Consider the following 27,054-nt stretch of genomic DNA (forward strand, 5'->3'; position numbering starts at 1 on the left):
ATACATAGATTGACCTCGAGGCAACGAGATGATGGACGTAGGTCTATTTATCCTCCGGGGATGCCAAACGACCCATTTAAAAAGCACGCGAAGGGACAAGAGCCTTCATATTCTATATAACCGTTTCCGTCTTCAGGCTTTCCCAGCCAGGCAAAGTAGCTCTACCACCATCTTTACCCTTGAGAGTTGTACTAGGTTGATACTCGACATCGCCCTAGTCGCTGCTAGTTTCGGAATTGAGGGCTGGGGATGCATAAACCCTGTTGGGCTTTGTATAGCCCTGCATGCTTTCTTCCTTCAGCAAAAGCCAACTCTTTCGTTTCTAAGGCAAAGTGACACTGGACTCGCAGCCTAATAGCTGAATGATACCAGCGACGACATTCCCCCGTTTGCCATCGTAGTCGCGGGGACCGAAATCTTCATCCCCTGCAAACGAGCAGACGATATCAAGACTGACGCCGTGGCCAGCCCAGACCGAGATGGTCTCCCACTCCGCGTCGGTGATGGATATATCAACAAGCTTTTGTTCGTCTCCCCCCAGCGAGGGCAGACTCAGGCATTCCGCCATAAATGCCCTCCACATATTATCATGTAAGGAATCCAGTGGAAACTTGTATGCTACACGGCAAGGTGATTCGAATGGTTTCTTAAGCATTAATGACTCCATCATCAACATGACTGATCCTGCAAGTGGTCCAGCTTTCAGCGATGCCACGAGGATCCAGTATAGGAGATGCAAGATTTGATGCCAACATCTCGACTTATCCAAGGAGATCTTGTTGACTTTCCATACCACGTAACGATGCAACCCTACAATTGCTGCTATGTCAAGAAAGGCAATTTGTGTGTTTGCGAGGTCTTAGGTCTTCTATGAATTCGGGACAGAAACATGTACAGGAGTAGCAGTCGTTGGACGACAAGAAAGACTGCTTCGAGTCTGATGCTGGAAGGAACCGACGATTTGGAGAGGCAAAAACTTTAATGCTTGTGATGTGTCGCCCTTGAAACCAGGACCAAGACATGATAAAAAGTGGAGGAAGCGGTACGTGGTATGATTAGATGTCCTCCCAGGAAGAATTATCATGTTCCCGAGACATTCCGAGCTGAGACATCTTGTTCCGGCCCAGAGAGTCCAGACGGCGACTTCAGATATGTGCTCATCGTCCATCAGGCCCCGGTATCTTGCGCATATCTGTGTCCGAGCAGTTCGCACCTTCTCCTCTACTTCTCTTTCGTTTTTGGAGGGCTGCAACTCGGAGAAACAACTGACTGTACCCGGGAGTGCGGAATCGCCGGCCCGGAAAAGAAGGTAGCAGCTGAATACCGAAAGACTTCTGACCTAGGTATCACAATGGAACGTGCCCGCAATGGTCCCCTCGATTGGCTCGCCCGATGGATCCTTACACAGGAGAAAGCTGTTAAGCTTGAGAGCAGGTGCCAGGAGCTCGTGAGCAAGAGGAAGATATACCGTGCCTATCGTATCTCCGATGGACCGAATGAGTTGATGGTGCTCTTTCAACCCTGCGGCGTATCAGATCCAACGGATCCCCATTTACTAGCCCGTCCTCTAGTGACGTCAACAGTAGGGCAACCCAAAGGAAAACCCATCGGCATCTTCAATATTGAAACTGATAATCTCCGCACACTCGAACGACGAGGTGCTTTGAAGGTTGCGAAATGGCCCATGTCCTGAAGTGTCTCACCCACGAAGCGATCGATGTCACTCCTTGTCAGGTGGTGAAGGTGCACGCGTTGGCCCTTGGGGAATAGTTGGAAATCCTGTAGCTCACGGCTTGATACACAGAGCTTCACCCTGCCTGCCAATCTGTCGACCCATGTCTTGAGTTTCTGGCCAGCACATGATGCGTTATAGAAGAGCCACGCTCCTGAAGCCCATCCAAGCCGTCGATGAAGAAGATGGAGAGTTGTGTGTCAAACTCGGAGCCTTGTATCAGCCTGTCAAACGCTGCTGATATTTCATCATCTTCAAGTTCGATCGCAAACCCCCCAGAAAACATATTTCTGGGGACTCCATTTTTGTGGAAACAAGTCTTGGATGAGAGTCGGCGTCGACTACACGACTCCGTAGAATAGGCTTCTCACCAATCCAGTTATCCTTGGCTGTTCGATACTTGCGCCAAGTGCTCAGAATTGGAAGTGAGCAAACAAAGCCGCCGGCCCGTCTTCGCCGTCCATCGTTATAGGTGCGCCTCCGTATCCGTATGGTTCTCTAAATGTTTCATCAGCGTTGATTTCCCAGACCCAGGCTTGCCTGAGATGTTAAAGATGCCGGATCCTTACTCAAATCAGTCAACATAATTTCTTTCCAAGTCCGGCACGTGCTCGAGGATTGGCTTCCGGTCGTGATTCAAGATCCATTAGAATGTTCCTGGATGTGCTTTAGCTATATCGGCAATCGGTCGCTCATTCCAGGGAAATACAGTGCCTTGAGAATCCGAGCTCTGTTCGTTTCGTCTGCTGCCACAATAAACAGTTTGTGAAGATTCTTGAAGTCGAAGTTTTGTATTGATTTGGCATTCCTGGCTTCGAGGTTCAGTCTGGAGAGATTATCGAGCTGGTTATCAATCTCATTAGATTTTTGTTTGGAATCAACCAGCCCCAGATTGACGACATTGAGCGAGTTTTTCCAACACGGTGTTGAGCGAAGAGCTAGGCTGAGCATTGAAAGGATGATGCATTTTCCTGTTGGTAATATCTTTAGAGATTATAAACTATGCAAAAACCAAGGACGAAGAAAGGGGGAGGAGAGAGAGTGAGACAACGAGATGCTCTATGGCTTGACTTGATGAGGATACCCGAGACCAGGTTCCGCCAGTCTTGAAGCTCCTGGCTCAGAATCTCAATCTCTGACTGCGTTATGACTGGCATTAGTGTTGGTTGTATCGCCCCAGAAACGGTGCCATATTTACTGGCAGCTGCGCAACACTGGATCAGGGCGGCCAGCTGCTTGGAGATGTCTATGCATCTCCTGAGGGCAGCCTTAAGGCCGAAGTCTTGCCCACCTCGAGCATTGGAGAGTACGGATTCTACATCGGTAAGAATAAGATCTAGAACCTTCATGCCTTCTTGGAGACATCCTTATTGATGTGAGAGACCTGTAGGGCTGTTGTAGATCTCCTTGAATTGCCCCGCTGTTTTGAGCGCCTACTCAACAAGATCCATGATGCTGCAAGAAAGAGTCAAGGCTGCAATACGCCCAATTGTCGTGTCCCAATGTGCCTTGGATTTATCATTCGTATGCCAGTCTGACTTGAGGAATTTTCTTTAAATTGTGAAGCGCTCTGTAAAGGCGACAAAGAGTGTGGGCGCTGCAGAATTTGTTGCAGCTGTGAGCTTGGCAGCAACGGCGGGAGGAAGCGACACACGGAAGGAAGGTAGGAGGAAGCATGCAAGAGGGGAGCCTCTGAGGCAGATGTTTTTTTACACTACTAAATGTACGTTGCAGATAAAAAGGTCAGGAGCGCCTGCATGATAAATACGAATCTAAGTAAAGTACCTAGGTACCTTTTCTTTCAGCATTGTAAAACGAAACCGTGACGTAACAAAAAGTGAAGCAGAAAAGTATCATAGCTTCAATCCACCCACCAGCTGAAAGACCAAAAAGGTCAAAAGAAGTCGACAACGACAGGATTCGAACCTGTGAGGCCGAAGCCATATGATATAATTTTCAGGTGATGGTCAAGATATCACGTGACGATTCTAGTCATACCCTTTAACCACTCAGGCACGTTGCCGGTTGATGACTGCTAAAGTTGTCAACCTTATAATTGACGCTGCAAGAGAATCAGCGATACTTCCTGCGAAGCTTGGAGTTGGGGAATTGCCTCTCATCTGCTCGTCAACACTTTGACGAAACTTATAGTTATGTTTTTGAGCTTTTTGAGCTTCTTGAGCTTTTTGAGCTTTTCCCAATACTTACCTTAGCCTGGGCAGGGACTTCATCCCCAGTTACTACCGGCATGCTCTTGTTTCCTTTTATCCTTTCTTGGTTCCAAGTAATCGTTCAATTACGAACCTTACCCTGTAACTATAGCACCTATGCAAAAATATCGCAACCCAACAGGGCCAACCCCCCCCCCCCCCCCCCCCAAAACAACAACAACAACAACAACCTAACCTTGGTGGTTGCAATCAAATTGCACACCTACTATAATAGCCCTTGTCTAGACAGTGTCAGTTTCTATCACTATCTTATCTTCTTTGGCTGCTTACCCCTTGCCAAACATATTGGAATTGACAGACTCTCCGCTGACACAGATTAATGGCATCAGACTTCTACTTCGATATCGTTTGCTCTGAATCTCCTGGCTTGGTTGGTGAAAGACGAGGGGAGGGGAAAAAAACTCCACTTAAAGGCTTCCGGTATTCCATATGTCAAGTACTCATCCCAGAATTCTCAGACTGACGTACCTTACCAGGCATACTTGGGAGGGTTTCCACTATACTTTGTATTTATTTCAAGATGTTTCAAACACTTTTTGTAAAATTCTGGTATTTTGAAACCGCTCCCTACAGCGGGTCAGTCATGCCGGTTACGATATACAAGTGTTGAAGTTGCTTCACAACAAGGAAAGTACTGCAAACACAACCAAAAATGGAGCAAGATGCATAGGGGAAAGATTGCAAAGTTTCCGGGAACAATATGCAGGCAGTTCAGCCCTATGCTGACTGGTTCCAATCCATGCCTGCTTGATCCGCTGGTCTGAAATTTCTCACAGTGCGGGTGTACGTAGGTAGGTAGGACTTTATAGCTGTATATCGTTCTTTCTTCAGCAGCCGCCAAGGCTGCGATACTTTTACCCTCTCTATAAAAGCTGACATATCTAGCAGCAGATTTCATCCATGTGTTTATCCTGAGTTCATTTTCTCATACTTTGGTCTTGAGGCGCGCCGTTTCCGACATTGAGCTTGATCGAGCCAATACCGGGCCTGAACACATCAAGGATGTCGAGATTTATTCAATAAAGTTGTTCCATCCAGGCATCTCTCTCACTGTTCGAGACCTCCGCGCATATAAGTGAACTGTTATCTTTCAAGTCGGTCCACAAGCGAGCACAGCCTACGGAGTACATTCGTACTCCGTGCTCCGTATTTTGTTGGCAGGCCACGTGGGCCTCGTCAAATAGGACGAGTTTCTTTTCATAGGTAGCCAAGCCTACAGACAAGTTCATTTCCGGGAGAAGCATTCTCTAAGTATCTTGAAGACAAGTGCGTGCCAAACGCTCTGTTTACCATTTCGGCCGTAGCTGCGCTAGGAGACGCACATCATGAACCATGAGGTGAGTCGTTCCGATCATTGCCTATCCGTAAAAAGGTGCTGAAAGTCGCCGTTAGACGAGACAGCATTTTGGTCCCCTTGGCATTTCCCTAGGCTGGAAAAATTCCGCTTAGGCACATGTAGAATTACTCCGGACTCGTGATAACGCACGGATAGGTGATTTTCTGAAGCCGGGTTGGGCTCCCAGGTCGAGGCGGTCAATCCGTGGGGGCCAGCACCCCCTGGGACGCGGGCCGGCTGTACGGCTCCCGCGTGACCCTGAATTCCAAGAGCGGTGAGGAGGATCTAGACCCAGCAGGATTTGCGAGATTTTGAATTCTTCTCAAAAGGTTGAGCGGGAATGGGAAATTTTCTAAAGAGCTCAAAATGGCCAATTAATTTTGATTTGGTATCAGCTGACCGTACAGGCCCCGTCTTCCCCCGAGGTGCGGCAATCCATTAGTTTAGAAAAATCCAACCTTTTGATGCGTCCCAGTGGTTCGGAAACGAGCTTGTCCAGCCTAGGCACGGCACATAAAAATCAAAAGAAGTCTTGTAACTGTTGTCGCTTGTTTTGACTGTGACCGAGCCACAAAAGCTCACTGAAATTCAAGAAATACAGAAAAGCATTATTGTGTGAATGATGCACCATGACAAACTGTCAGTCATGCAAAGTCAAATACTTCACGTGATATTCTGCATGTTGCCAACGTTACTCAATTTTTTTGTTGCGCCTGATTTTGTGATGTCAGCTCCCCTGGCTTGGCACCCAAGGTACTATGTAGTACAGTTGGTAACAGTGGAGATTAGCGGACGAGGGGTGAAAAAGTCGGGTTGAATGAGTCCCGCAAATGTCTCGGGTTGGATGCGGATGCCATGCTAGCCTAGCCCGAGCCCGCAATACTCGGACGAAGAGTGATGCAATGCGGGGTCTCTAGCAGGCGTAGCTTCCTGTCTTAGTCAAGCACCAAGGCAATACCTATAACCACGTAATCTAGTGTGCTGGGCAGGTAAGGCGGGCAGGTGGTAGGTAGGTACGAAGTAGCTTGGTAGGTGAGGTACCTACCTAGGTAGCTTCTGTCGTTGTCCAAGCGCTCTTGTTTTCTCCTCGGTCATCTTTTTTGTTCGACTTTGAACAATCCAAACTTGTGAATATGCCAACCTGCAAAGTGTCAAAGTGACCCAATGACGGAACTTCCAAAATAAGGTCCGTGTTGTACTCTGTATGCTGGCTGGATCGTGACTATGGTTGAAAGTAGTACAACATAGATTGACATGCATGGAATGATTGACTGACTGCCTACCTTACCTAGCCATGATGTCAAAGTGGTCTGTGGGTAGTGTATTATTATTCACCGGCAGAAGCTTGGCTATTCTGGTATGAACCTACATAGCTCTGGTAACTGGTCTCGTCGTAGTCTAGGCTCCCTTACCTTAGTAAAGGATCTCCAGATACCTCCAAGATGTGCATAGAGGTAGCAAGATGTGTGCAGGTCATCGAACGATGACAGAGGTGCCGCTTTCCTTTATGTAAGTGAAGGACGAAATACGTAAAACGTCTCCAGCGTGCATCTTCATATTTGACTCCACTCAAAATTCCATTCGTCACTTGATGGGAAGTGGCCACTCAATTCTTCTTGCGCAAAGACTCAAGCACGACTCTGCTCACCCAGTCCCTGGTCTCCACGTGCGTTTACTAGAACAAACTTGGGGAAAAATTGAAATCGTCACTCGCTGCACTTTATTTTCGCAGTCAAGAAACAAACCCGCTGGACCTACCTACTAGGTACTTGGTACAATATTGTGAGAACCGCACACCCCTGCTTTCCTGTTGCACTTAGCTCGCCCGCCTGTCCAATGGTATGCACGGCATTATTCCTTAGATCTCGAGACACCGGTTTGATTTTCTTTACGGCAGTGTCCGATCTTTCAGGAACACATCTTACCTTGCCTTGCCTTGCTTGCCTACCACCTACCTTACCTACCTCACCTACCTGGCTTGATCTTACCCAAAGTCACCTAACACCACAAATATCATTCTGTCCCCCGGGTGGATGCAATCAAGTGACCTGACGTCTCTTCCGGCCGGCAAACGCAGAGAGACTAGCACTGAGTAAAAGAAGCGGTACGTTTTCAGACTCCCCTGCCGCCTACCACATAGTCACGATGACTTTTTGCAGCTAGTCTGGCCTGCAAGCAACCTGGAGCACGTAGCCCAGCTCTCAATTTAAACCCCACACATGCTCCAAACTGCCAAACTTACTACCGCGACTCACGCGACCTCCCTTCCCCCAAAGAAAAAGCCCCTTTGGTCCCCTGGAACTGCTTAATTCTTTGCCGCACGCACCGTTCCTGACAGACAGTTTCCGGGGTTATTCTCGTGACCTAGTTTCTGCGAGGATCTCAGAACAACAACCAAAACAACTCCCATCCACTAAATGGCCAACAACTCACCGGATAACCACTGGAAACTAGGAACCGACCTCAAGGTGCACATATAGCAAGGGCGGAAAGTTGAGCTCTCTCACCACGAAAAGCGAGAGCACGCTCATTTACTGGACACACCAAAAGACGACTCAACAGGCACCTGCAAGTGCACACAAACGTCCGGAGAGGCATAGAGAGATTTCAGAGTTATGGCACCCTCAAAAAATGGAGTTGGCGTTCGCGCTGAGGACACCAGGCTTTGCGTGGTGATGGTGGGCCTTCCAGCGAGAGGAAAGTCGTACATAGCACAAAAAGGTGAGGTTCTCTTGTCTATTGATTTTCGTCTTTGCTTTTTCTGTTTCTTCCCTAACCCCCTCCCACCACTTTCAACTCTTTCCCCCTATTTCTTTTTTTTCCTTTTCAATGGTTATACCAAATTTTCCTCCTCCCTCAATTTAATTTCTTTTTCTTCGTCTGCCTTTCCGCACGCCCGAATCTCTTTTTTCGGGTGTCCCGTGCCCCCCTTTTTTTTTCGCTCTCCCGGACTAACCCGATGGCTCTCCAAATGTGGGTCCCACCGCCATATGATTGCCAGCTCAACGATATCTTCGCTGGCTCTCCATCGAGGCAAAGACTTTCAATGTCGGCAATTACCGTCGCAAAGACGCTGCTCACCCGCCTGCCGACTTCTTCGACACGCAGAATGAAGATGGTGAGAAGAAGCGTCGGGCGGCCGCCGAGGCAGCCATCAACGACATGCTCAGTTGGTTCCGTAGCGGTGGCATCGTCGGTATCCTCGATGCCACAAACAGCACCAAGGATCGCCGCAAGTGGGTTCGTGAGCTGATAGAGGCCGAGGGTATTGAGGTCATGTTTGTCGAAAGCAAATGTGACGATGAGAACCTCATCTTGGCCAACATTCGGGACGTCAAGACGACAAGTCCCGACTACCTGGGAATCGACGCCGATCAGGCTGCTACCGATTTCCAAAAACGCATTGAAAATTACAAAAAGGTGTACAAGACAATCGACGAAGACCAAGACGAGGAGGACTTGACATATCTTAAGATCATGGATGTCGGGAAGCAGGTCATCATTAACCGCATCCAGGACTACCTCGAAAGTCGGGTTGTTTATTTCCTCATGAACCTACACATTCGTCCGCGGTCCATTTGGTTGTCACGTGTAAGTCTCCAGTACCACTCGTCTACGCTACTTTTGTCTTCTCGTGCTCCCCATCCCCTGCCAGGCTACCTGCCGTTACTATTTCGGTGTTCGGTATCCGGTATCAATGACACCTGTCCATCACGTGACTGACCAGTCTTCTTCTAGCATGGCGAGTCTATGTACAATCTTGACGGCCGTATTGGAGGTGACTCAGAGCTGTCTCCCCGCGGTGAGGAATACGCAAAAGCCTTGCCAGACCTCGTCAGGCAGTCTGTCGGAGTATGTATCATATCTAATCCCAGGTGAAGTTCAACCCACTCCAGCTTGGACCAGACTAATGACAACCGTTTCAGAATGACCGTCCGTTAACGGTCTGGACATCAACCCTCCGCCGTACCATCGCCACAGCTCGCCACCTACCTCCAAACTACAACCAGCTCCAGTGGAAGGCACTCGACGAGCTTGACGCCGGCGTGTGCGATGGCATGACCTACCAGGAAATCAAGAACGTTTACCCCGCTGATTTCCAGGCTCGCGACGAGGACAAGTACAACTATCGTTATCGTGGGGGCGAGTCGTACCGGGACGTGGTCATTCGACTGGAGCCCATCATCATGGAGCTGGAGCGGTCTGAGGATATTCTCATAGTCACCCACCAGGCCGTTCTCAGATGTATTTACGCCTACTTTACTGAGAAGGACCAGAGCGCCAGCCCCTGGATGCACGTCCCACTGCACACCTTGATCAAGCTGACGCCCCGCGCGTACGGGACCGAGGTCGAGAGGATGAGTGCTGGCATCGAAGCCGTCAGCACTTGGAGAGGGAAGGGCAGCACTGCCAAGCATGAGGACCCAGTACCCGAAGCTATGAACTAGCGGGAACGCTCTTCCTAATTGGCGATGAAGATGAACCCAAGGCAGACGTGTCGCCTGGTAGCTGATTTGTTTTACTCTCATTTTATCATATTCTTCACCTACCTGGCTCAGCCCTTTGATGGTCATGCGTAGGGACTGCTTTTGTGTACGCTCTGCTTTTATTCAAACTTACGAATCAGCGCTATTCTGGCCAAACGCCCTGTCGTCGCCAAGGGGCTTGAGGGACGAAAAAGGAAACAAACGAATTAGGGATTGGGACTCGGTATCTTAAAGAGGATTATTTTTTGCATCGGTATGGATGAACAGGCATTAGGTACATGCCAGAAATGAGCGACCAAGGAATAAAAGAGTCTTGTGGTATGAATAGATGAGGCTAGACTCTGGTCGGATATATGGAGCCATAAAGACTTCATCATCTGAATCAAGATCGTTTATAGCCGGTACGTATCAAGAGTTGCGTTTTTGTGCCCTTGATTGTGCAAGCGGAGGGTGTGGTACATGTTACAAAGGTCCCTTGGACCAGGAACAGTATATCTCCACCCGTATATGGCATCTTTTCTCAATTTGCCCACAAAGCGAGTATTGCACTTCTTTGGGTCCACTCACTCACCCCAACCCACGCACGCACAAAGCCACAGCCATCACCACCACTACCGTAGCCCCAACCACGAACCGTTTCTAACGAAGACGAAATCACTAGGTACACACGGAATACGTGGGCAAGCTGGCTCCGGACCTCACGAAGCCCGCATCCCACTGCGGCGGGTCTGTCCCCACGATTGTCCCAGCTCGACCCTGGCTGACGCAGAGCGTGTCAGCGGTGAGAAGCTGGTTGCCTATAAAGTCGGTGCTGGCGCTGATGCTGCCGCACAGGGAGCAGAAGAAGCCGCGGCAGGTCTGGTAGTCAAAGATGACGCAGCTATTGCGGGTGAGGAGGAGTTCCTGGGCGGTCGCGTAGACCTGGTCGATGATGACGTTGCAGTCGCGCGACGCCGGCGCCGGGTTCACGTTCTCGCACTCGTAGAAATCGAGCGCCTTGAGCTCCTGGCGCCTGTCAAGCGCGGCCAGCGCGGCCAGCGCCGCCCACTTGGCCACGTACCGGTCGCGGCGGAGCTTGAGGCGACCGTCAATGAACTCGTCTGGCAGCCGGCTGAGGCCTGCTCGGGGCCGCTCGCGCGTCGGCTCCCCGAGCTTTGCAGTGAAGCCGGCAGGGGCGCCCGATGGGACGCGCGGGGGCTGCATGCGGAAGCTGTCGCTGATTTGGGCTGGGCGGCTGGCCGGGCGACGGGGGCGGGATGAGGTCTGGCGGGTGTCAAGGGCCATCGCCAGAACTATGAAGGTGGTGACTAGGTAGATAAGCTTCATGGTTGTAGATTTCGAAGGTGAGATACGCGTTGCTCTGGAATAAGAGTGTAGAACTAGTTGCTGGTCGTCTGCTGGCTGAAGAAACCGTGGGAAAAGTAGTCACGCAGGATATAGATTTATACTCTCAAGTGCGTTTCATGTATGATTTCTTGGATTTTCAACTTGAAAATTGCGGGATTCCGGGTAAGACGGAATGCGAGCAACCTACCCCAGAGTTGAGATATTGCTCTGCCAGGCTCTCAAAATAGGCGAACCAAGCCCGATATATTAAAGAGCGGCACGAAATGGGGACAGAGTACTCAATCCTTGAGCAGCACCGGCAACTATCCACGGACTCTCATTTCTGACCAGAGCCGATTCTAGAAAGCCATGCAAGAGTCGACCGTTCTGACATCCCGTTATAGCATCCTGCATATCGGTTCCTAGCCTGCAGAAATATTACTTCCAGCAGCATGTTTGACCTGCTCATTTTCTCCGAAGTCGGACCATCGTCGCGGTCCTGTGATGTGAATACGCTGGGAATGAGCCGTTTCTGGACTTGAAATTGTGTGTGGCCCGTGAATAATATCGACTTTTCCCCAGATGCGGGGAAAAGTCTACGTAGGGGCTGGCTAGGCTTAGGAGATGCAGGAAAAGGCGAATGGGAAAATGACAACAAGCGGAAAAACCAGGTATCGGGGAACATGGTTATTTGGCTGCAATCACTACTGCTGCTTTCCACTGTGGGAGACGGGCAAGTTGGAGTTCTCGGCCACCTGGGGGGGGGGGGGGGGTCATTTTTGGCAAAACGGGAGGATATTCGGATATGCAGGTAGTGCTGGCATATGTGAAGTTGTCAGATTCCCCCTTTCAGCGGTCTAAGAAAGTATATTCACAATCGTACATTCTTAGTTTATCTTTGTGGCCGTATCAAAACGTTGATGCTCCGGGAAACTGGCTGTTTCGATGTAAAAAAGGTAAGGTACTCGTGAGGAAGTCGTTCGGTAAGAAATTATAAAAACCAACCAAGCATTAGTCTAGAACTAGATAGTCTATCTAGTCCACAGTTCCGACAGTCCTACCTACCCTGTATCATACTAGCTCCTGCATGCGCGATCCGTCGTGCGGTCTTATCGTGTTATCAGTTACCAGTTTGGCCCCGCAACAAGGGTCTTCCGCGGGCCCGCTCGACATTTTTTTTCTTGACCGCCCGCATTTGCCTATCTTCTGCCATCAAAGGCGCGAAGCAACCGAAACTTGGTCCTTAACTCAGCATACCAAAAGCTTCCACCCAAAGGTCCCACAACAAACGACAAAATGGATGACAGGTCGAGCAAGAAGAGAAAACTCAAAGATGTCAACGGCGCCAAAGCCTCGGGTGCTGCGACTGACGTTACCGTCAAGCCAAAGAAACTGAAGAAGGCGCAGTCGCAAGAGGAAGTCGAACCCAAAGTTGAGAAGGGCTCTAAGAAAGAGGAGGAGGAAAACGATTGGAGCGATGAAGAGGAGAATGAAGCTGCAGATGACGCGGGCCACTCGTCCGACTCTGATGTAGACGAAGGCGACGACACTATCGCCGCACCGGCTAAAGAGGCCGATGGCGACATCCCCGGCGACCTGACCCTGCCGACAACCGCCGAGTCCGAGGCACAGGCATTCTCCGAACTGAACCTGTCCGAGAACACAATGAAGGCCATTGAAGAGATGGGCTTCACAAAAATGACCGAGATCCAGAGGCGGGGTATTCCGCCGCTGCTGGCTGGCAAGGACGTTCTCGGTGCGGCCAAGACCGGTTCCGGCAAGACGCTAGCCTTCCTGATACCCGCGGTCGAGATGCTCCGCTCGCTCAAGTTCAAGCCTCGCAACGGAACCGGTGTCATTGTCGTGTCGCCCACCCGCGAACTTGCCCTGCAGATCTTTGGTGTCGCGCGCGACTTGATGAAGCACCACTCACAGACTTACGGAATTGTCATTGGAGGCGCAAACCGTCGCGCTGAAGCAGAGAAGCTCTCAAAGGGTGTTAACCTGCTCATTGCTACGCCAGGTCGTCTGCTTGATCACTTGCAAAACACGCCATTTGTGTTCAAGAACCTGCGATCCCTGGTCATCGACGAGGCGGATCGTATTCTGGAGATCGGTTTCGAGGATGAGATGAGGCAGATCATCAAGATTCTACCAAAGGAGAGACAATCGATGCTCTTCTCGGCTACACAGACAACCAAGGTTGAGGACCTCGCGAGAGTATCTTTGCGTCCAGGACCGCTCTATTTGAATGTGGACGAGGAGAAGGAGTACAGCACAGTGGAGGGGCTGGAACAGGGCTATGTTGTCTGCGAGGCCGACAAGCGCTTCATCCTGCTTTTCTCTTTCCTTCAGAAGATGAAAAAGAAAAAGATTATCGTCTTCTTCAGCAGTTGCAACTCGGTCAAGTACTATGCTGAACTGCTCAACTATATCGACTGCCAAGTCCTGGATCTTCACGGCAAGCAAAAACAGCAGAAGCGAACCAACACCTTCTTTGAATTCTGCAATGCCGACAGGGGAACTCTGATCTGCACAGATGTTGCTGCCCGTGGTCTCGATGTAAGTTGTCGAGCACTCCTTTGGACTTTGGACCTCCCCCTTGATGAGCCACAATCACTGACCAGCCTGACCTTTAGATCCCTGCTGTTGACTGGATTGTGCAGTTTGACCCGCCTGATGACCCCCGCGACTACATTCACCGCGTGGGACGAACAGCCCGTGGCACAAACAAGAAGGGTCGCTCCCTGATGTTTTTGCTGCCCAGCGAAGTCGGCTTCTTGACCTACCTCAAGCAGGCCCGTGTCCCGGTGGTTGAGTTCGACTTCCCGACAAAGAGCATCAAGAACGTGCAATCCCAGCTTGAGAAGCTCATTGGCAAGAACTATTACCTCAACTCTAGCGCCAAGGATGGATTCAGGTCATATCTGCATGCTTATGCGAGCCACAGCCTGCGGTCTGTGTTTGACATCAACAAACTGGATCTCGCAAAGGTTGCCAAAAGCTTTGGCTTTGCAACGCCGCCAAGAGTGGACATCCAACTCGGCGCAAGCATGAGCAAGGACAAGAAAGCCGGAGGAAGGAGAGCGTACGGGAGTCAACCCAGGCAAGGGGGTACATATGGGAAGAGGCGATAATTATGAGAAAGGAACTATTTGATAAAGGCATTCACGCGACTGGCGTTCATTTTTCATGTACGATTCAAACATAATTTCGGCGTCTATTTTTTCTGAGCTACGTTCATGTGCACTATTTTTGGACCTAAGGACTAAGTTACGGTACTTTGGTCTAGTTCTAGCCTACCTATGTCTGTCAAGTGCCTTTACTCAGTATAGGTGTGCCTCATTTATTCACTCGTTTATCCACGTCATAGTTGTTGCGTCGCTTGTGAGGTGCTGACCCTAACCCTGAAAACCTCTGTTGCTTGTCTTGGAGCATCCAGGATCCCCCATGTTCTGCCATGCATCAATTCGTTGCCGACGTAATGCGGCACATGCGCCCGCAGGCAGATGTTCCGTCAACAACATCCGTGTGCTCCGTCATCTCGTACGAATCTTTGACCAAACAATCGCTCGACCGGTCAGAAAAGTTTTGCTTTCCTCACGCTGTTCCTCGCCAAATTCGACCAATTCGGGATTCTTTATCAATCCTTACACAGAGCGACCTAGGCCTGGAGCCAAATTCCATCGTACCGTCCTTTAATCCGCATCCCGTCAATCAAAATGTCAAACCAAAACGCCCTTTTTCTCCTTGCCGACCATATCAAGCTGTCCCTTCTGGAGAGGAAACGGGCACAGAGTCTCAACGTAGACGCCGGCAGCCAGGATGGTCACATATCACGGTCGCTAGACCAATTCCGGGAAGGGTTGGAGGCGCTTGAAAAGGAACAGAAGAGGTCAGAGGAGGCAGGAGACGAAGAGTAGGTTTGCTGAAACTATCGTTCACTTTGGCGTTTTATACTCTTGTTTCAATGCTAACAACCCGCACAGCAAGGCCCTCGATATATCAGACTCCCTGCCCAGCCTCCAAAAGCAGCTCGACGACCTCACATCCCAGTTCCATGGCTTCTCGTCCGTGGCCCCCAGCACACCTAACGACCCATCCCTTGCTTCCGATTTTGCAGCCGCCGAATCCGTACCGGCGGCCGGCTCCAGGGCGAAACAGGTCCGGTTCTCGGACAGTCCGATGGCGGCAGGCAGTCGCAGGGGAAACGATGACGAGGACCTCGAGGCGCAGCGCTCCGGCTTGCTGGGCCAGCCGTACCGCGACGACCCGGATTCGGGCCCGACATTCCGTGACCAGATCGAGGAGCAGGGGCTCGACAACGTCCAGGTGCACGCGTACCACCAGCGGGTGATGGAGGAGCAGGATGCCCAGCTCGATGCCCTCGGAGCCAGCATCTCAAGGCAGCGCGAGCTCAGCATGCAGATCGGCGACGAGCTCGACAGCCAGGTCGCCATGCTAGACGAGAGCGAGCGGGTCGTGGACCGCCACCAGAGCAGCTTGGACCGCGCCAGGAGGCAGGTCGGCAGGATCAGCAGAAGTGCCGGGGAGACCAAGCAGTTTGGAGTCATCATTGCTTTGATCGTCATACTTGTGCTTTTGATCGCCATCTTCAAGTGAAGTCTGGGCTTGTGAGGTCATTTGACTGCTGCCTCCGGCGTTTGAGCATTTAACTTTTTTCATCTTTCAAGAAACGATAAAGTCTTTTGTTTCCTTCACTAAATCTGGGGTTTTTTTTTTACAATTGCCCAATGTGATTACCTCTATTATTGCATGTACTTGGCGTTGGGCGAGGTTTTCTCTTCTTTTTTTTTTCTCCTTTTCTTTTCTCTAATATGTGTATGTAAGATATCTATGATCTTTGTCATCTTGTTGAGGTATTTATTTGTACATACACCGTTCAAGGGTGTATATAACGATGGCCTTCTGAAGAGAGTTCGTCTCACATTAAGTTTTCATAATATTTATGTTGAAAAAGCGTTCGTTTACTAGACACTTATACCCGGGGAATGGTGCGACTCTCAGCCTTGTGGATATCTAAAGCATTTTCGACGCAGGCACAACATTTGTGTGAGCCAGCCCAACGCACCCACGAATATCAGTCTTTTACTAGGTTTCACCCGATGCTTCAAAACCCGTTTCCATCCGAGATTTATCTGTACTATTCATTCAACATATTGTCTAACCCTGTACTTCGTCAAAGAATTCACTGGATTGATTCCCACTCTTTTTACCACATATATTAGCAGCAATTACTTGTTCAAGATTGATTGGTCCCGCCCTACATTTTTTATATATAGCGAGCTAGCCCACTTATAGATTCCTTCATAGTGATGCTACGATAAGAGCATTCATTGTCCCATCCGTAAAATTATACATGGTCAAGATTTGAGAATGCTTCTAGAGTAGGGCCAAGGTAATCAAAAGCCAATGGGCTAATAGCATGATGTAATAGGTCCACGTCGACCCGATACAGGAAGATGGAGGAAAATGGGTGAAAAGACATGAAGCCTCCAAGAAACCCAAGTTGGTGTCTGCCGCTCCCGAATAGCCTCGCCCCTGGATAACATATGACCGAATCTATGCAACAGTCCAGCATGTAATTAATTGACGAATGGCCATATTGAAATTCCAATGCAAGCACGTGTCTGCTGTAAGCGGAAAGCTAGCCATTCGATAGAACTAAACTTGGCGCAAAAAAATGGCACCCCATAATCTCCATCCGTCCCCACATCGAATCCGCACCGCACACAGCCCATCGTCCTTTCACAGCCGTGTCTTTGAGCACGGGTTAGAGTGACGACATCTGAGAGGCAGGAAAAGCTAAAAGGCCAAGATATCGATTTGGCAGATATATGATGGATGGCTATCCCACACGGTCTCGTTAGGGCGCGCAGCCGGGTGGTGTTAGCCACCGGCGTGCTGCTCTTCGTCCTCCTCGTCGCTAAGATGCGGTCCAAGTCGTCGCTCTTCATGACCGTTACCGTCGCCGGGCCCGCGAGCCATTCGGCAGCTGCCCAACCCGTGATCGTCGGCGGCGTCGATGTGGGTTGGTACCCGTCCAGCCAGACTGCGTTCAATGACCTCACGGCCGTGGTCGACGGTGCCGGGGTGCCTAAATTCACCTTCGACCCGTCGGGCGAGTGGCAGGATGACGGCTACAACTGGTGCAACATGCCTCATGTGCGGGCGCAGGATTACATGCAACCGTCGACGGATTTTGAGCTGCAGTATGTGGAGATTGTACGTGACCCGCCGTAACACCGGGGTACCTCTGTGCTGTATTCAGCCCTGTTCGAACGTTACCCACTTATACTGATTACACCTGTAGATTCAACGTCACCACAAGAGGACACCCTACGCATCGAACGCGTTCCCTGTTGAACCCTACAACTGGAATTGCGACGATCAGGGCCTCTTTTTCTACGGACAATCGTTCCAGCCCAGCTCATCGCCGCCCGCAAAGGTGTACTGGAAAAACACGATCTCTCCCGTAAACCCGTTTGTTCCGTCGGGCTGGATCGGAACGTGCCAGTTCCCGCAGATAACCGCGGGAGGCCTAGATGACTCTTGGAAGCATGGAAAGGATGTCTATGAAGTCTACGGCGAACTCTTGGGTTTCTTGCCTAACAAGGACGAGGGCAATGGCTGGAGAGATAAAGTTCGGTACAGGGTCACGCAAAACGTGATAACGAGCCAAGTTTCCGGGTCTTTGATCGCAGGAGCGTGGGGGGAAGACACCACTGTGAACCCGGTGGGCGTCACCATCCAAGCAGCCAACATCGATTCCCTAGAGCCGCAATATCCCTGCCCAGCGGCATCCAACGCATTCAATGCCATTCAGTCGTCCAGCAACCGAGCTTGGGTCGACCACCTCACAGCCGCAGCGCCCCTGTACGCAACCCTTGACAGTATCTCGGGTGTGCCGCCCAACGACGCCGGTTTCCACAAGAGCCTGGACCATTACTTCGATAACCTGTCTGCCCGGCAGTGCCATGCCAAGCCGTTTCCGTGCAAGATTGGAGATGAAGGACGCTGTGTCACGCAAGAACTTGCAGATCAGGTTTACCGCTTCGGACACTGGGAGTATGCCCATATTTATCGCGGCTCTTCGGCCTCACTTGACGCTAGTGTGGCGAGTATCGGCGTCTGGATTGCCGAGCTGGCTGCCAATTTGCGTGAGGCTTCTGAAGGGAATGGCACTGTCCTTATGAGGCACAACGTTGCGCACGATGGCTCAATCAGTAGGGTCTTGTCGGTTCTTCAGCTGGACGAGATGTTGTGGCCGGGTATGGGTTCCGAGATCGTCTTTGAGCTCTGGAGGAAGAAGACTGACAAGTCGCTATACGTGAGGGCGCTGTTTGGCGGCCGCGTACTGAGGAGCGCCAGTCCTACATTGGGTCGAATGGAAATGCTGCCGTTGGACACGGTACTTGCATATTTTGGTGGCCTCGTCGGAGTCAATGCTGGCAAGATACTGGCAAAATGTAGGACATAAGAGTTTTCTTCCGAGAGAGAGAGAGAGAGAGAGAGAGAGAGAGAGAGAGAGAGAGAGAGAGAGAGAGAGAGAGAGAGAGAGAGAGAGAGAGAGAGAGAGAGAGAGAGAGAGAGAGAGAGAGAGAGAGAGAGAGAGAGAGAGAGAGAGAGAGAGAGAGAGAGAGAGAGATCCCTGGCATATTTTGATAGGCCTCTAACTGTGAACCGAGGATTGATGTTTGCTCGTTTCTGTACATTAAATCTTCGCATTTGAGCTGGGGTGTTATGATAAGCCAAGTTCGCTCCTCATGTATGCCCATCTGCCTCTTCTAGTTCGGTCAAGCTGTTGGAGTTTGACGAGCCAGCCCCTGAGTTGTTCAGTCTCGTGCTCACTGAGGCTCCGGCTCTCCAGCTTTGCCAAGGCAACGGTGTACTCTAGGAGCGCTTCATACAGCCACTTAATATCTTCGTAGTCCTCGAGCAGATCTTTAATATCATCTAGCTCACGAGTGACATATGCGACTCGCTCCGATACATTCAGGTTTGGCGCAATAGCGCTTGAATCCACTGCGTCGAAGAGATTGAGCATGAGAAATTGGTGGTAGTACCACAACGACTGGTCTTCGGGGCCAACGTTCAGCGCCTCTCGAACGAGATTAAGTTCTGAGTATGTATTGTCAGTATCGAATGCGTTGCATTGTTCCAGCGACATAGGAGAAAGTATATCATACCGTCTTCCAGAAATTTCCGTCTTGCAACATCATCCGCTTGGCGCTCATCTAGCAGTCGTGGAATAAGTTTACTCCTGTTGTGCCACGCCGAGAAGTTGGACAGGTCAACTCGAATCATCTTGGACGTGTATTCAAACTCGGAGACAACAAGGCTCTCCGGCGACTTCCCGTCCGGGCTGAGCGCGGCGCTTTCCAGCTGCGCTACAACATGCCGCCGATAACCCCAGGCATGAAAATTGCGGCGGTCACGCGTCAACATCTTGCCCACGAGACCAAGTTCCTCAGTCCAGATTCCACGAGACACCACACGGTCCAAGAGCTCGACGGCCTTTCCGAGGACCCAAAGCCGGTAGTTCCAGATCCAATAGCATTTTGGGAACTCCATCAGCAGGGGTATTGTAAAGGCCAGCTCGGATCTGATCGTATCTTCCCGGGTCTTGATGCCATCATCAACTGTTGTACCACTCCACCCAGTCTTCTGGAGGTCTTGGTATGGCTGGGTCGTGGTCGAGGAAGAGGAGGATGAGACGGCGGATGACAGTGTGGTAGTGTCTGTCGGAGAAGAAGTCGGCAACGCCCTCGAGGGCGACGAGCCAGCCGATGGTGCGGACAATGAGCCACAGATTAGCAAGCGTCTGCGGTCGTTCCATACTGTATAGTACTCTGGATTGAGTCGCAGCAGTCGAGAGGTGAGCACGAATACTTCAGGAGCAGTGTTGTTTGCTGCGATCTTAGATTCTCCGCCAGATACCCATGTTAGACATATGCTGTGCCAGATTGGGTAATGGGTTGATTGTTTGATAAACATGCCTCTTTCCGCAATTGATCCTCCAAGTTACGGTACTTTTCTATCTTTTCTATTTCCTGCCGCTTCTGTTCCTCGGTGCGAGGCTTGCTCGTACGACTTATCCCGTGCTGATGATGTCGACGCGTACCTTGGAGTTTCAGTCGTCAACGAATCCCCGCTTTTGGTTGCTTGTCTCTAGGCCTGCCGAGAAAGAGGCAGACCAGGGCACGTGGAGGATGGCGCTTAATAGGAGAGAATTGAAGACATACACTCGCCATTCTGGGCAACGTCGCAAATTTCCACAGAGCTGGAATTTTCCCTGCCTGGTTTTTAAAATATGGTTGCCCGACAACAATACTAAAGCGAGCAACAGGTGAACGATTTATATCCGTGAATCAGTCGTGTCCGATCGACCTGGCAAGCAGATCCAACCTGGAAGTGACTTCATCCACAACCCAACTCGCCCCGCACAACATACCAGCTATATCCCAGTCTGCCACGTGACAGAGGTGGACTTGGAGGAGGGAGGGAGGGGTTGGAATTGAAATACACCGACAGTACCAACCAACACTCAACATTTTCATGATTAACAGCAAGTCATTTTTGTTGCAGGCTATATTTACCAAAGTCACTGGCATTAGTCATTGACGGAGGCCTTCGTTTTTGACGATGTTTTAGTGCAACAATTTTCAAGGTTATCGACCAGATGGCGTGATTGCTTTCTTTTTAGTGATGATTATACGGCCACATAGCAGCCATTCTAGCCCTTTATTCTGCCATATGTTAAAGTAGCTCTCACGACTCCGTCCTTCTCAACTGCCATCTCATGTTTCCCCTCGAGCTTAAAACCTGCCTTCTCCAAGACCCTGCAGCTGCCTGCATTGCCTTCAAACACCTCGCCCTCGAGCCGTAGCAGACTATCGTACTCCGCAAAGGCCCACTCCGCAAAGGCTTTGACAACTTCAGATGCTATGCCCTTTCCCCAGTGTTCCTCTCCAACCCAATATCCGATCTCCATAGTGCGATGGTGGATATCGCTTCGCTTCTTCAAACCAACACCACCCATCAAGGTCGAACCATCAGGTGTGCAAATGACAAAGTCGTAAGGCGATGCGAGTTCTGATATCCATTTCCTGGCGTCTTCGGTGGTGTAAGGCGAAGGGAAAGTGTTTCGCATCCACTTCGCTATTTGTGGGTTGTTTGCTGCACGGCTGAGGGAGTCGATGTCCTCGTCGCAGTAGTGTCTTATTTGGCAAGTGCTCAAACTGAGGATTGGTTTTGGATACATCCTGAAGTTGGAAAGTATTTTTATGGCTCTTTTTCTTCTTGTTCTCTTTTGGTTTGGAGACAAAAATTAAAGGAGGATGCCTGCCTTATTTAAAGATCGTTGAGGACTGTTGTCATCTTTATACCCTCTCTCCTCCCCAGATTTGGCCTTAATCGTGTGAGTCAATCACTCTGATCATCCCAAGCTGACATCCATCCATACTACCTAAGTGTACCCCCCACAACGAGGTTTCATTTCCTCCTAAAACCACCTAGATACATTACCTTACTTACACTTTATTATCTCAGAATGATGATAATCGAGCGATCGTTTACTGTAATGGTTATTATAGTAGCATGGAAGAATTTGGTTGTGCCTTCCTCAGGTACCTAACAAACTCAAGGTGACATCCACCACGTGGACTGTACTTGCCTCTTTTGGGGTTGGTAGGTTTCCCGCACAAATAAGGGGCAGGTATGGCTAGGTTCATTCACAGTGCTTTCCTCTTCACCAGCACAATGGGCTTAGTACGCTTCAATCAAAATAACGGTATTCTGTTCTCACCTCCGGATTCCTTTGCCTTGCGATTTCCACCAACTTGTCCCGACCTCTACAGGCATCTCCCATTGACAGTAAATTATCCCTTATTGACAACAATAGGACCCTTTGGCATTGTCGTTCCTGTTCTTAAGGATTCCATTAGTCTTCCTCCCTTTTCGCCTTCCTGCAAACAGCCCTACTACCGCCACAGCCCTTGTTTTCCCTAGAAAACACTCTTGTCAGTATATGTTAGCACTTCATCAGCTACCCATCACACCCAGGTGCGCCTCCATCCAGACAAGTAAGGTAGGATATCATTCAGGCGAGGGTAGTCGATCATAACAAGGCAGCATACCTTGAAATATTGTTCTTGCTGTATCTCTTGACTTCTACCGTCTGCCTTTTGTCACTCGTTGCATAATTTTCAAGGTCATCCGCTCAATACTGGCGTCAACTCCAACGTATCCGGCTGTCAAGTACAAACCCAGCGATGAAGTTCGAACAACCAAGCCGTCTGGCCCGGTGTCCGGCACGCCGCTCCTGCAGCAGCCCCGAAGCTCTAACCCGGCTAGTTCCTCGGTCTTTAAAACCAGCGCCGCGTGATTCCGGATATGGCTCTGAAGTCAATCTTACACCATCGACTTGCAGCGAACAGCTGGCTACGGTATCACGGCCTTCCCTCATCTCGGTTAGCTTGTCAGACTTATACGATGGCTCCGGGTCGCTTAACAGCGACGACCACGATGACTTGGACTTTTCCGAGGATGACAATGAGGAAATTGACACATTCTCAGATCTGGAGCCTCCTGAGGTGCCAAAGCCACCCCCGTTCAAGAAGTCTGCAACCTTGCCTCGGGCCTCAACACGCGCTCGTACCCGCCCGGCTCTTCTAGGCACATTTTCAATGGATCAAGCTGCACTAAAGTTCAGTCGCAGCTCTAACACTACTGTCACTCGAGCCTCACAGAGAGCCTCTCCCCGACACGCTGATCGCTTCGTACCCAGCAGAGACCAGTCTACTCCTACATCTGAGAAGTTCAAAACGACCAAAAGTCTTCTACAACTGTCGCCGACCGAGAAACTGCTCCGCCACGAGCGCGCCACCCCTGATGCATTTTGCTTCATCCCTCGTCGTACCGCTCCTATGGCGCATGAATTCCGCTCCATCTCTGGGTCTGGAACTAGAGCGGCAGCTAGAACAGGCGCTAGAACTGTCTTGGGCTCTATTACACCAGCTAGCAGCGATTTCAATGTCCAGAACAATCGTCAAGTCAGCCAAGGCTCTGTCTGGACGGTTAGTGGCACCGCCCCGGATTTCCCGACTGGCGCCGCCAGCCTTGCCATTGACGATGGCCGGGGTCATCTCGCCCAGAGCGGGACGACTGCCCGCTTGTTCACCACTACATTTTCAACAATCAGGCCCAAACCGGAGGATGAGCTTGAAAAGCATGAAGGAAGGCTGGCTGCTGCTCTAGATATTGACCGCGCCCTGCGTGTACTCGATTTCGAATCGCTAAACAGGCCAACTGTCTCCAGACGCCACACGGCAGCAGTTAAGGGCAGGTCCTTGCAAAACAAGACATATTGGAATGGAAGTCAGTGGATAAATAATGCAAAGCCTCCCAGTAAGTCAAGAATATTCTGTGGTCATATCATACGCTGCTAAGCCTGCAAGTTGTTTAAGGGCCAACAAATGTGTTTGTCTATGCACTAACATGCCGCAGGCTCAACGTTAGTTGATCACAGCACCAGGATATTGCCTGTCTCACCCTTCAAGTATGTAGAGAACCCCCAAGAACTCGATAGGTAGATTGCTAACTCATATCATAGAGTTCTTGATGCCCCTCGCCTTCGTGATGACTTCTATTGCTCGGTTCTGGCCTACTCTTATAATGCCCATACTCTCGCCGTGGGATTGGGCGGCTTTCTTTACAGCTGGTCAGAGGAAACTGGTGTTCGCCTCCTGGACGATGGGCCCCGTGATGCGAGTTGGGTCACATCAATCGCATTCTCATCGACCAACGGAGGGAAAGATATTTTGGCATATGGAAGATCCAACAAAGTCCTTTCCCTCATATCTCTTCGCGAAGGCAAGCCCCGTATTCAACTACCTAGGCCGTACCCGATTGCATGCATCAGCTAGAAGCCAGTATGTACAAGACGTGCCTCCAGAAACCCCAACAATCCTGGTGTTCAGGTCGATACGGAGGACCTCCTTGTTGGAGATGAAGCCGGCAATATTTACTACTACATTGTGGAATGGCCGGCAGACTGGGAGGTAGCAAGAGATAACTGGAAGGGAGAGGCCCGGTGGGTGCATATGATCAGCGTCCATCTGCAGCAGATATGTGGACTTTCTTGGTCTATATCGGGCAGCATGTTTGCCTCAGGTGGCAATGACAACATGTGCTGTTTATTCGACACTGAGAAGGTGCTCGACTCGGCACCCGACCCCATGATTCTGGGTAGAGAAGGCAAGATGTTGGACGTCACCGACCCGAGCTTCAACCCTGAAGATCTCGAGCTCCCTGACGACTCCGACGACGAGGAAGGCGACTTCCCGGTACGCCACCCGTTGATTGCCAATCGCTTAAAGCTAGGCTCAGCCAAACAGCGCTGGGCCCACGGTGCCGCCGTCAAGGCCATTGCATTTTGCCCGTGGCAAGAGGGTCTTGTGGCCACGGGAGGTGGCTCAAACGACAAGTGCATACACTTTTTCCACACTACGTCGGGCGCAGCGCTGGCCACAATTGCAGTGGCTTCTCAAGTCACTGGTCTGATTTGGAGCACAACACGGCGAGAGATCGCAGCTACCTTTGGCTACGCTCAGCCCGAACATCCCTTTCGCATCGCCATTTTCTCTTGGCCTTCTTGCAAGCAGGTTGCTGCAATTCCATGGGAAGGGGAACATCGAGCTTTGTATGCGATTCCATACCCAAGGGAACCGCTTTCAAACCCCTCATCCGGAAAAGGTCGTGGAACGACAAGGCCACCAGTCTCCAGTGAGGACGGTCTCAATGGAGGGAAAGACGGATGCATAGTCGTCGCAGCCAGCGATGAGAGTGTGAAGTTCTATGAAGTATGGCCAGCCGATAAACGACCCACTACTGGAGGAGTCGGCATGCTTGGGGGCAGTGATATCCTCGAGTCGCTTGAAGGCATCACGAAAGAGGGTGATGTTATCCGTTGAGAAGGTTTCTTGAGAAAAGGGCCAAGGCAATCATCCGGGGATATCCACACTGTTTTTTAAATGTGCATTACTCATGAAGAAAGGCTTTTCTGTAATGGGCAGCGGCCTTGGACAGATGGGAGCTATCGACGCAGTTGACGGCCTTTCCGAGTTTGCATGGGATTGGATTGCACAATCATGGCTTTATATTATTGGCTTGTTTCCTGTGCTCGTTCTCGAAACAAATTAACGAACGAGAGAATCGAACACGATAAACTTGGTCATTTTCTAACGCGCGCTTGACCTGGTAGCGCGTCAGCTGGAGAAAGATCTGGTAGAATAAGGCGCGAGAACTGGATGGGACTCGGGCTTTTGCAACAAGATAATACTACAAACCCAACAGCTGAATACAATATGGATTCTATAATGAAAAGGGTTCAAGCCAAGAGGCCCTGGAACCTTTCGAACCCCAGTCACTGCTATAACCGTTGTTGTTTTAAAAAGTAGACACTATGAAGCATAGTTGCGATATGATGTGATCGTGCCAGAAATCTAAAAACCCTGAATACAGCGCAAAGCTAGGCATTCTTACGCATTACTGGTAGTTATATAGGTATTTATCACGATAGATTTTGGGGGGCACCAGACTCAGTCCGATTTGTTCTGACCCACCTCCCAGGTCTCCTGCACAATGGACCAGTAGCGATCCTCGTCGGTGCGCATATGAGCGACGTGGGGGCTGCCGACAAACTTCTCCAATCTAACGGGCAGACCCATTTGCTTGGCCTGTGCCGCGTGCCTCTCGACGTCGCGGGAGGCGATGAACTCGTCGACGTCACTGTAGATGTAAGCCCTCGCCCTCTCGCCATCGCCCTTGACGGACCTGTCGTTGTGGGCGGCGGCGTTGCGGGCCAGGGAGGCGCCCCGCCTTCGGCCCCAGGGGGACACGTAAAAGGCAAGGTAGTAGTAGACGATGAAGGCGTGGAACACGGGGGCCAGTAGCAGCCGCGTCCAAAAGGACAGGCCGACGTTGAGCACGGCAAGGGTCCGCCGGTAAGAGAACTGGCCCGGGCACGAGTCCATGACCATGACGTGCGGCGGGAGCGCGTACCGCCGGTACAGGTTCGCCAGCAAACCCGACCCGCCGTTGGAGAAGGCGTGGACGAGCAGCTCGGTCCGGTCGCCTGAGAGCTGCGCGGCCTTGAGCGCGGCTAGGGCGGGCTTCAGGGCGCGCCCCACCGTAAAGGGGAGGAAGTGGTGGTAGACGCGGTCCTTGATTAGCAGGATCTGGGACTTCGGGAAAAGCGCCCTGTGGCCGATTATGTACTTGGCCAGGTGTACGTCGCGCGCGTCCATCCAGCCCAAGACAAGGATCAACTTGGGCAGGCCGGCCGACGGCGAGGCGCCGCTTTTGGATGGAGGCCGATAGAGGTAAACCTTGTCAGATAGTTTGGACATGAATCCCAAAGGTCCCTGGTAGGAGCCAGGCGACGTTGTCAACGGAGAATCCATGACTAGCAAAATAGTGTTTTATTGTTCTTCTCTCTTTTTTTATAAAGCGTGTGTAGAGGGGACAATAGTGTCGATCGGATCATGAGCCAAGGCTGTCAACTTTATTGTTGCAGACGTGCTGTGCGTGTTCCTGTTGGTTTCGAGTTATTTGAGTTTCAAAAGGAGCCGAGGCTCGACAGACATTGCCCCTTGGCGTAAGCTTCCTTACTATTCCAGGCAACCGAGTGGGAAAAAAAAAGACCGAGCGAGCTAAAGCTGTTTTTACCATGGGACCGTCATGTGAGCTACATAATCAGTATAGATAGAAACCGCTGAGTGGTGACGTGGAGTGACATATAAAGTAATTAACATATAAACGGTTAGTATAATGGGATAATCACGAGGATTATAACGAGTTTAACGGTAGCCGTTGTGACTACAATCGATGGCGTAATTCTAGCATACTTGTAGTACGGCA

The 27,054-nt window shown here is 50.6% G+C and overlaps 12 protein-coding genes and 1 non-coding gene across 13 annotated transcripts; 7 read left to right on the plus strand and 6 right to left on the minus strand.

Annotated features, from left to right (window-relative positions):
• Nucleotides 1-322: 322 nt before the first annotated feature.
• MGG_12810 (uncharacterized protein) lies at nucleotides 323-568 on the minus strand (the record flags this gene model as incomplete). The annotated part of the gene is made up of 1 exon (XM_003716976.1): nucleotides 323-568. One exon carries the CDS (start codon nucleotides 566-568, stop codon nucleotides 323-325), a length of 246 nt encoding a protein of 81 aa, XP_003717024.1.
• Nucleotides 569-1,054: 486 nt separating this feature from the next.
• Nucleotides 1,055-1,693, plus strand: MGG_17175 (uncharacterized protein; the record flags this gene model as incomplete). Its single annotated transcript, XM_003716977.1, has 1 exon — nucleotides 1,055-1,693. A coding segment is annotated over one exon (639 nt), but the record flags the coding sequence as incomplete, so codon positions are not given.
• Nucleotides 1,694-1,862: 169 nt separating this feature from the next.
• On the plus strand, nucleotides 1,863-3,512 carry MGG_14856 (uncharacterized protein; the record flags this gene model as incomplete). Its single annotated transcript, XM_003716978.1, has 6 exons — nucleotides 1,863-1,927; nucleotides 2,112-2,204; nucleotides 2,749-2,773; nucleotides 2,893-3,055; nucleotides 3,348-3,395; nucleotides 3,475-3,512. The coding sequence occupies 6 exons, from the start codon at nucleotides 1,863-1,865 to the stop codon at nucleotides 3,510-3,512; spliced, it is 432 nt and encodes a 143-aa protein (XP_003717026.1).
• Nucleotides 3,513-3,637: 125 nt separating this feature from the next.
• Nucleotides 3,638-3,755, minus strand: MGG_20202. Its single transcript has one exon. It is a non-coding gene; the product is annotated as a tRNA-Ser (tRNA).
• A 2,974-nt stretch (nucleotides 3,756-6,729) lies between these two features.
• On the plus strand, nucleotides 6,730-11,301 carry MGG_06524 (fructose-2,6-bisphosphatase). The gene is made up of 4 exons (XM_003716979.1): nucleotides 6,730-8,020; nucleotides 8,301-8,890; nucleotides 9,038-9,151; nucleotides 9,226-11,301. Exons 1-4 carry the CDS (start codon nucleotides 7,915-7,917, stop codon nucleotides 9,745-9,747), a joined length of 1,332 nt encoding a protein of 443 aa, XP_003717027.1. The 5' UTR covers nucleotides 6,730-7,914; the 3' UTR covers nucleotides 9,748-11,301.
• On the minus strand, nucleotides 9,893-11,863 carry MGG_06523 (uncharacterized protein). The gene has a single exon (XM_003716980.1). It carries the CDS (start codon nucleotides 11,110-11,112, stop codon nucleotides 10,444-10,446), a length of 669 nt encoding a protein of 222 aa, XP_003717028.1. The 5' UTR covers nucleotides 11,113-11,863; the 3' UTR covers nucleotides 9,893-10,443.
• Nucleotides 11,864-12,276: 413 nt separating this feature from the next.
• MGG_06522 (ATP-dependent RNA helicase HAS1) lies at nucleotides 12,277-14,479 on the plus strand. Its single transcript, XM_003716981.1, has 2 exons — nucleotides 12,277-13,674; nucleotides 13,752-14,479. The coding sequence occupies exons 1-2, from the start codon at nucleotides 12,409-12,411 to the stop codon at nucleotides 14,247-14,249; spliced, it is 1,764 nt and encodes a 587-aa protein (XP_003717029.1). The 5' UTR covers nucleotides 12,277-12,408; the 3' UTR covers nucleotides 14,250-14,479.
• A 91-nt stretch (nucleotides 14,480-14,570) lies between these two features.
• On the plus strand, nucleotides 14,571-16,439 carry MGG_06521 (V-SNARE). Its single transcript, XM_003716982.1, has 2 exons — nucleotides 14,571-15,031; nucleotides 15,102-16,439. Exons 1-2 carry the CDS (start codon nucleotides 14,835-14,837, stop codon nucleotides 15,733-15,735), a joined length of 831 nt encoding a protein of 276 aa, XP_003717030.1. The 5' UTR covers nucleotides 14,571-14,834; the 3' UTR covers nucleotides 15,736-16,439.
• Nucleotides 16,440-16,977: 538 nt separating this feature from the next.
• Nucleotides 16,978-18,809, plus strand: MGG_12813 (uncharacterized protein; the record flags this gene model as incomplete). Its single annotated transcript, XM_003716983.1, has 3 exons — nucleotides 16,978-17,358; nucleotides 17,447-18,602; nucleotides 18,802-18,809. 3 exons carry the CDS (start codon nucleotides 16,978-16,980, stop codon nucleotides 18,807-18,809), a joined length of 1,545 nt encoding a protein of 514 aa, XP_003717031.1.
• A 65-nt stretch (nucleotides 18,810-18,874) lies between these two features.
• Nucleotides 18,875-20,387, minus strand: MGG_14855 (geranylgeranyl transferase type-2 subunit alpha; the record flags this gene model as incomplete). The annotated part of the gene is made up of 4 exons (XM_003716984.1): nucleotides 18,875-19,254; nucleotides 19,323-20,052; nucleotides 20,133-20,237; nucleotides 20,379-20,387. 4 exons carry the CDS (start codon nucleotides 20,385-20,387, stop codon nucleotides 18,875-18,877), a joined length of 1,224 nt encoding a protein of 407 aa, XP_003717032.1.
• A 419-nt stretch (nucleotides 20,388-20,806) lies between these two features.
• MGG_06520 (uncharacterized protein) lies at nucleotides 20,807-21,501 on the minus strand. Its single transcript, XM_003716985.1, has one exon. It carries the CDS (start codon nucleotides 21,395-21,397, stop codon nucleotides 20,870-20,872), a length of 528 nt encoding a protein of 175 aa, XP_003717033.1. The 5' UTR covers nucleotides 21,398-21,501; the 3' UTR covers nucleotides 20,807-20,869.
• A 905-nt stretch (nucleotides 21,502-22,406) lies between these two features.
• On the plus strand, nucleotides 22,407-25,389 carry MGG_06519 (WD domain-containing protein; the record flags this gene model as incomplete). The annotated part of the gene is made up of 4 exons (XM_003716986.1): nucleotides 22,407-23,541; nucleotides 23,641-23,692; nucleotides 23,747-24,034; nucleotides 24,089-25,389. The coding sequence occupies 4 exons, from the start codon at nucleotides 22,407-22,409 to the stop codon at nucleotides 25,104-25,106; spliced, it is 2,493 nt and encodes an 830-aa protein (XP_003717034.1). The 3' UTR covers nucleotides 25,107-25,389.
• Nucleotides 25,390-25,405: 16 nt separating this feature from the next.
• Nucleotides 25,406-27,044, minus strand: MGG_06518 (uncharacterized protein). Its single transcript, XM_003716987.1, has one exon. The coding sequence runs from the start codon at nucleotides 26,595-26,597 to the stop codon at nucleotides 25,734-25,736; it is 864 nt and encodes a 287-aa protein (XP_003717035.1). The 5' UTR covers nucleotides 26,598-27,044; the 3' UTR covers nucleotides 25,406-25,733.
• Nucleotides 27,045-27,054: the final 10 nt, after the last annotated feature.

This window comes from Pyricularia oryzae, chromosome 4 (assembly GCF_000002495.2).
Source record: "Pyricularia oryzae 70-15 chromosome 4, whole genome shotgun sequence".
Taxonomy (NCBI): domain Eukaryota; kingdom Fungi; phylum Ascomycota; class Sordariomycetes; order Magnaporthales; family Pyriculariaceae; genus Pyricularia; species Pyricularia oryzae.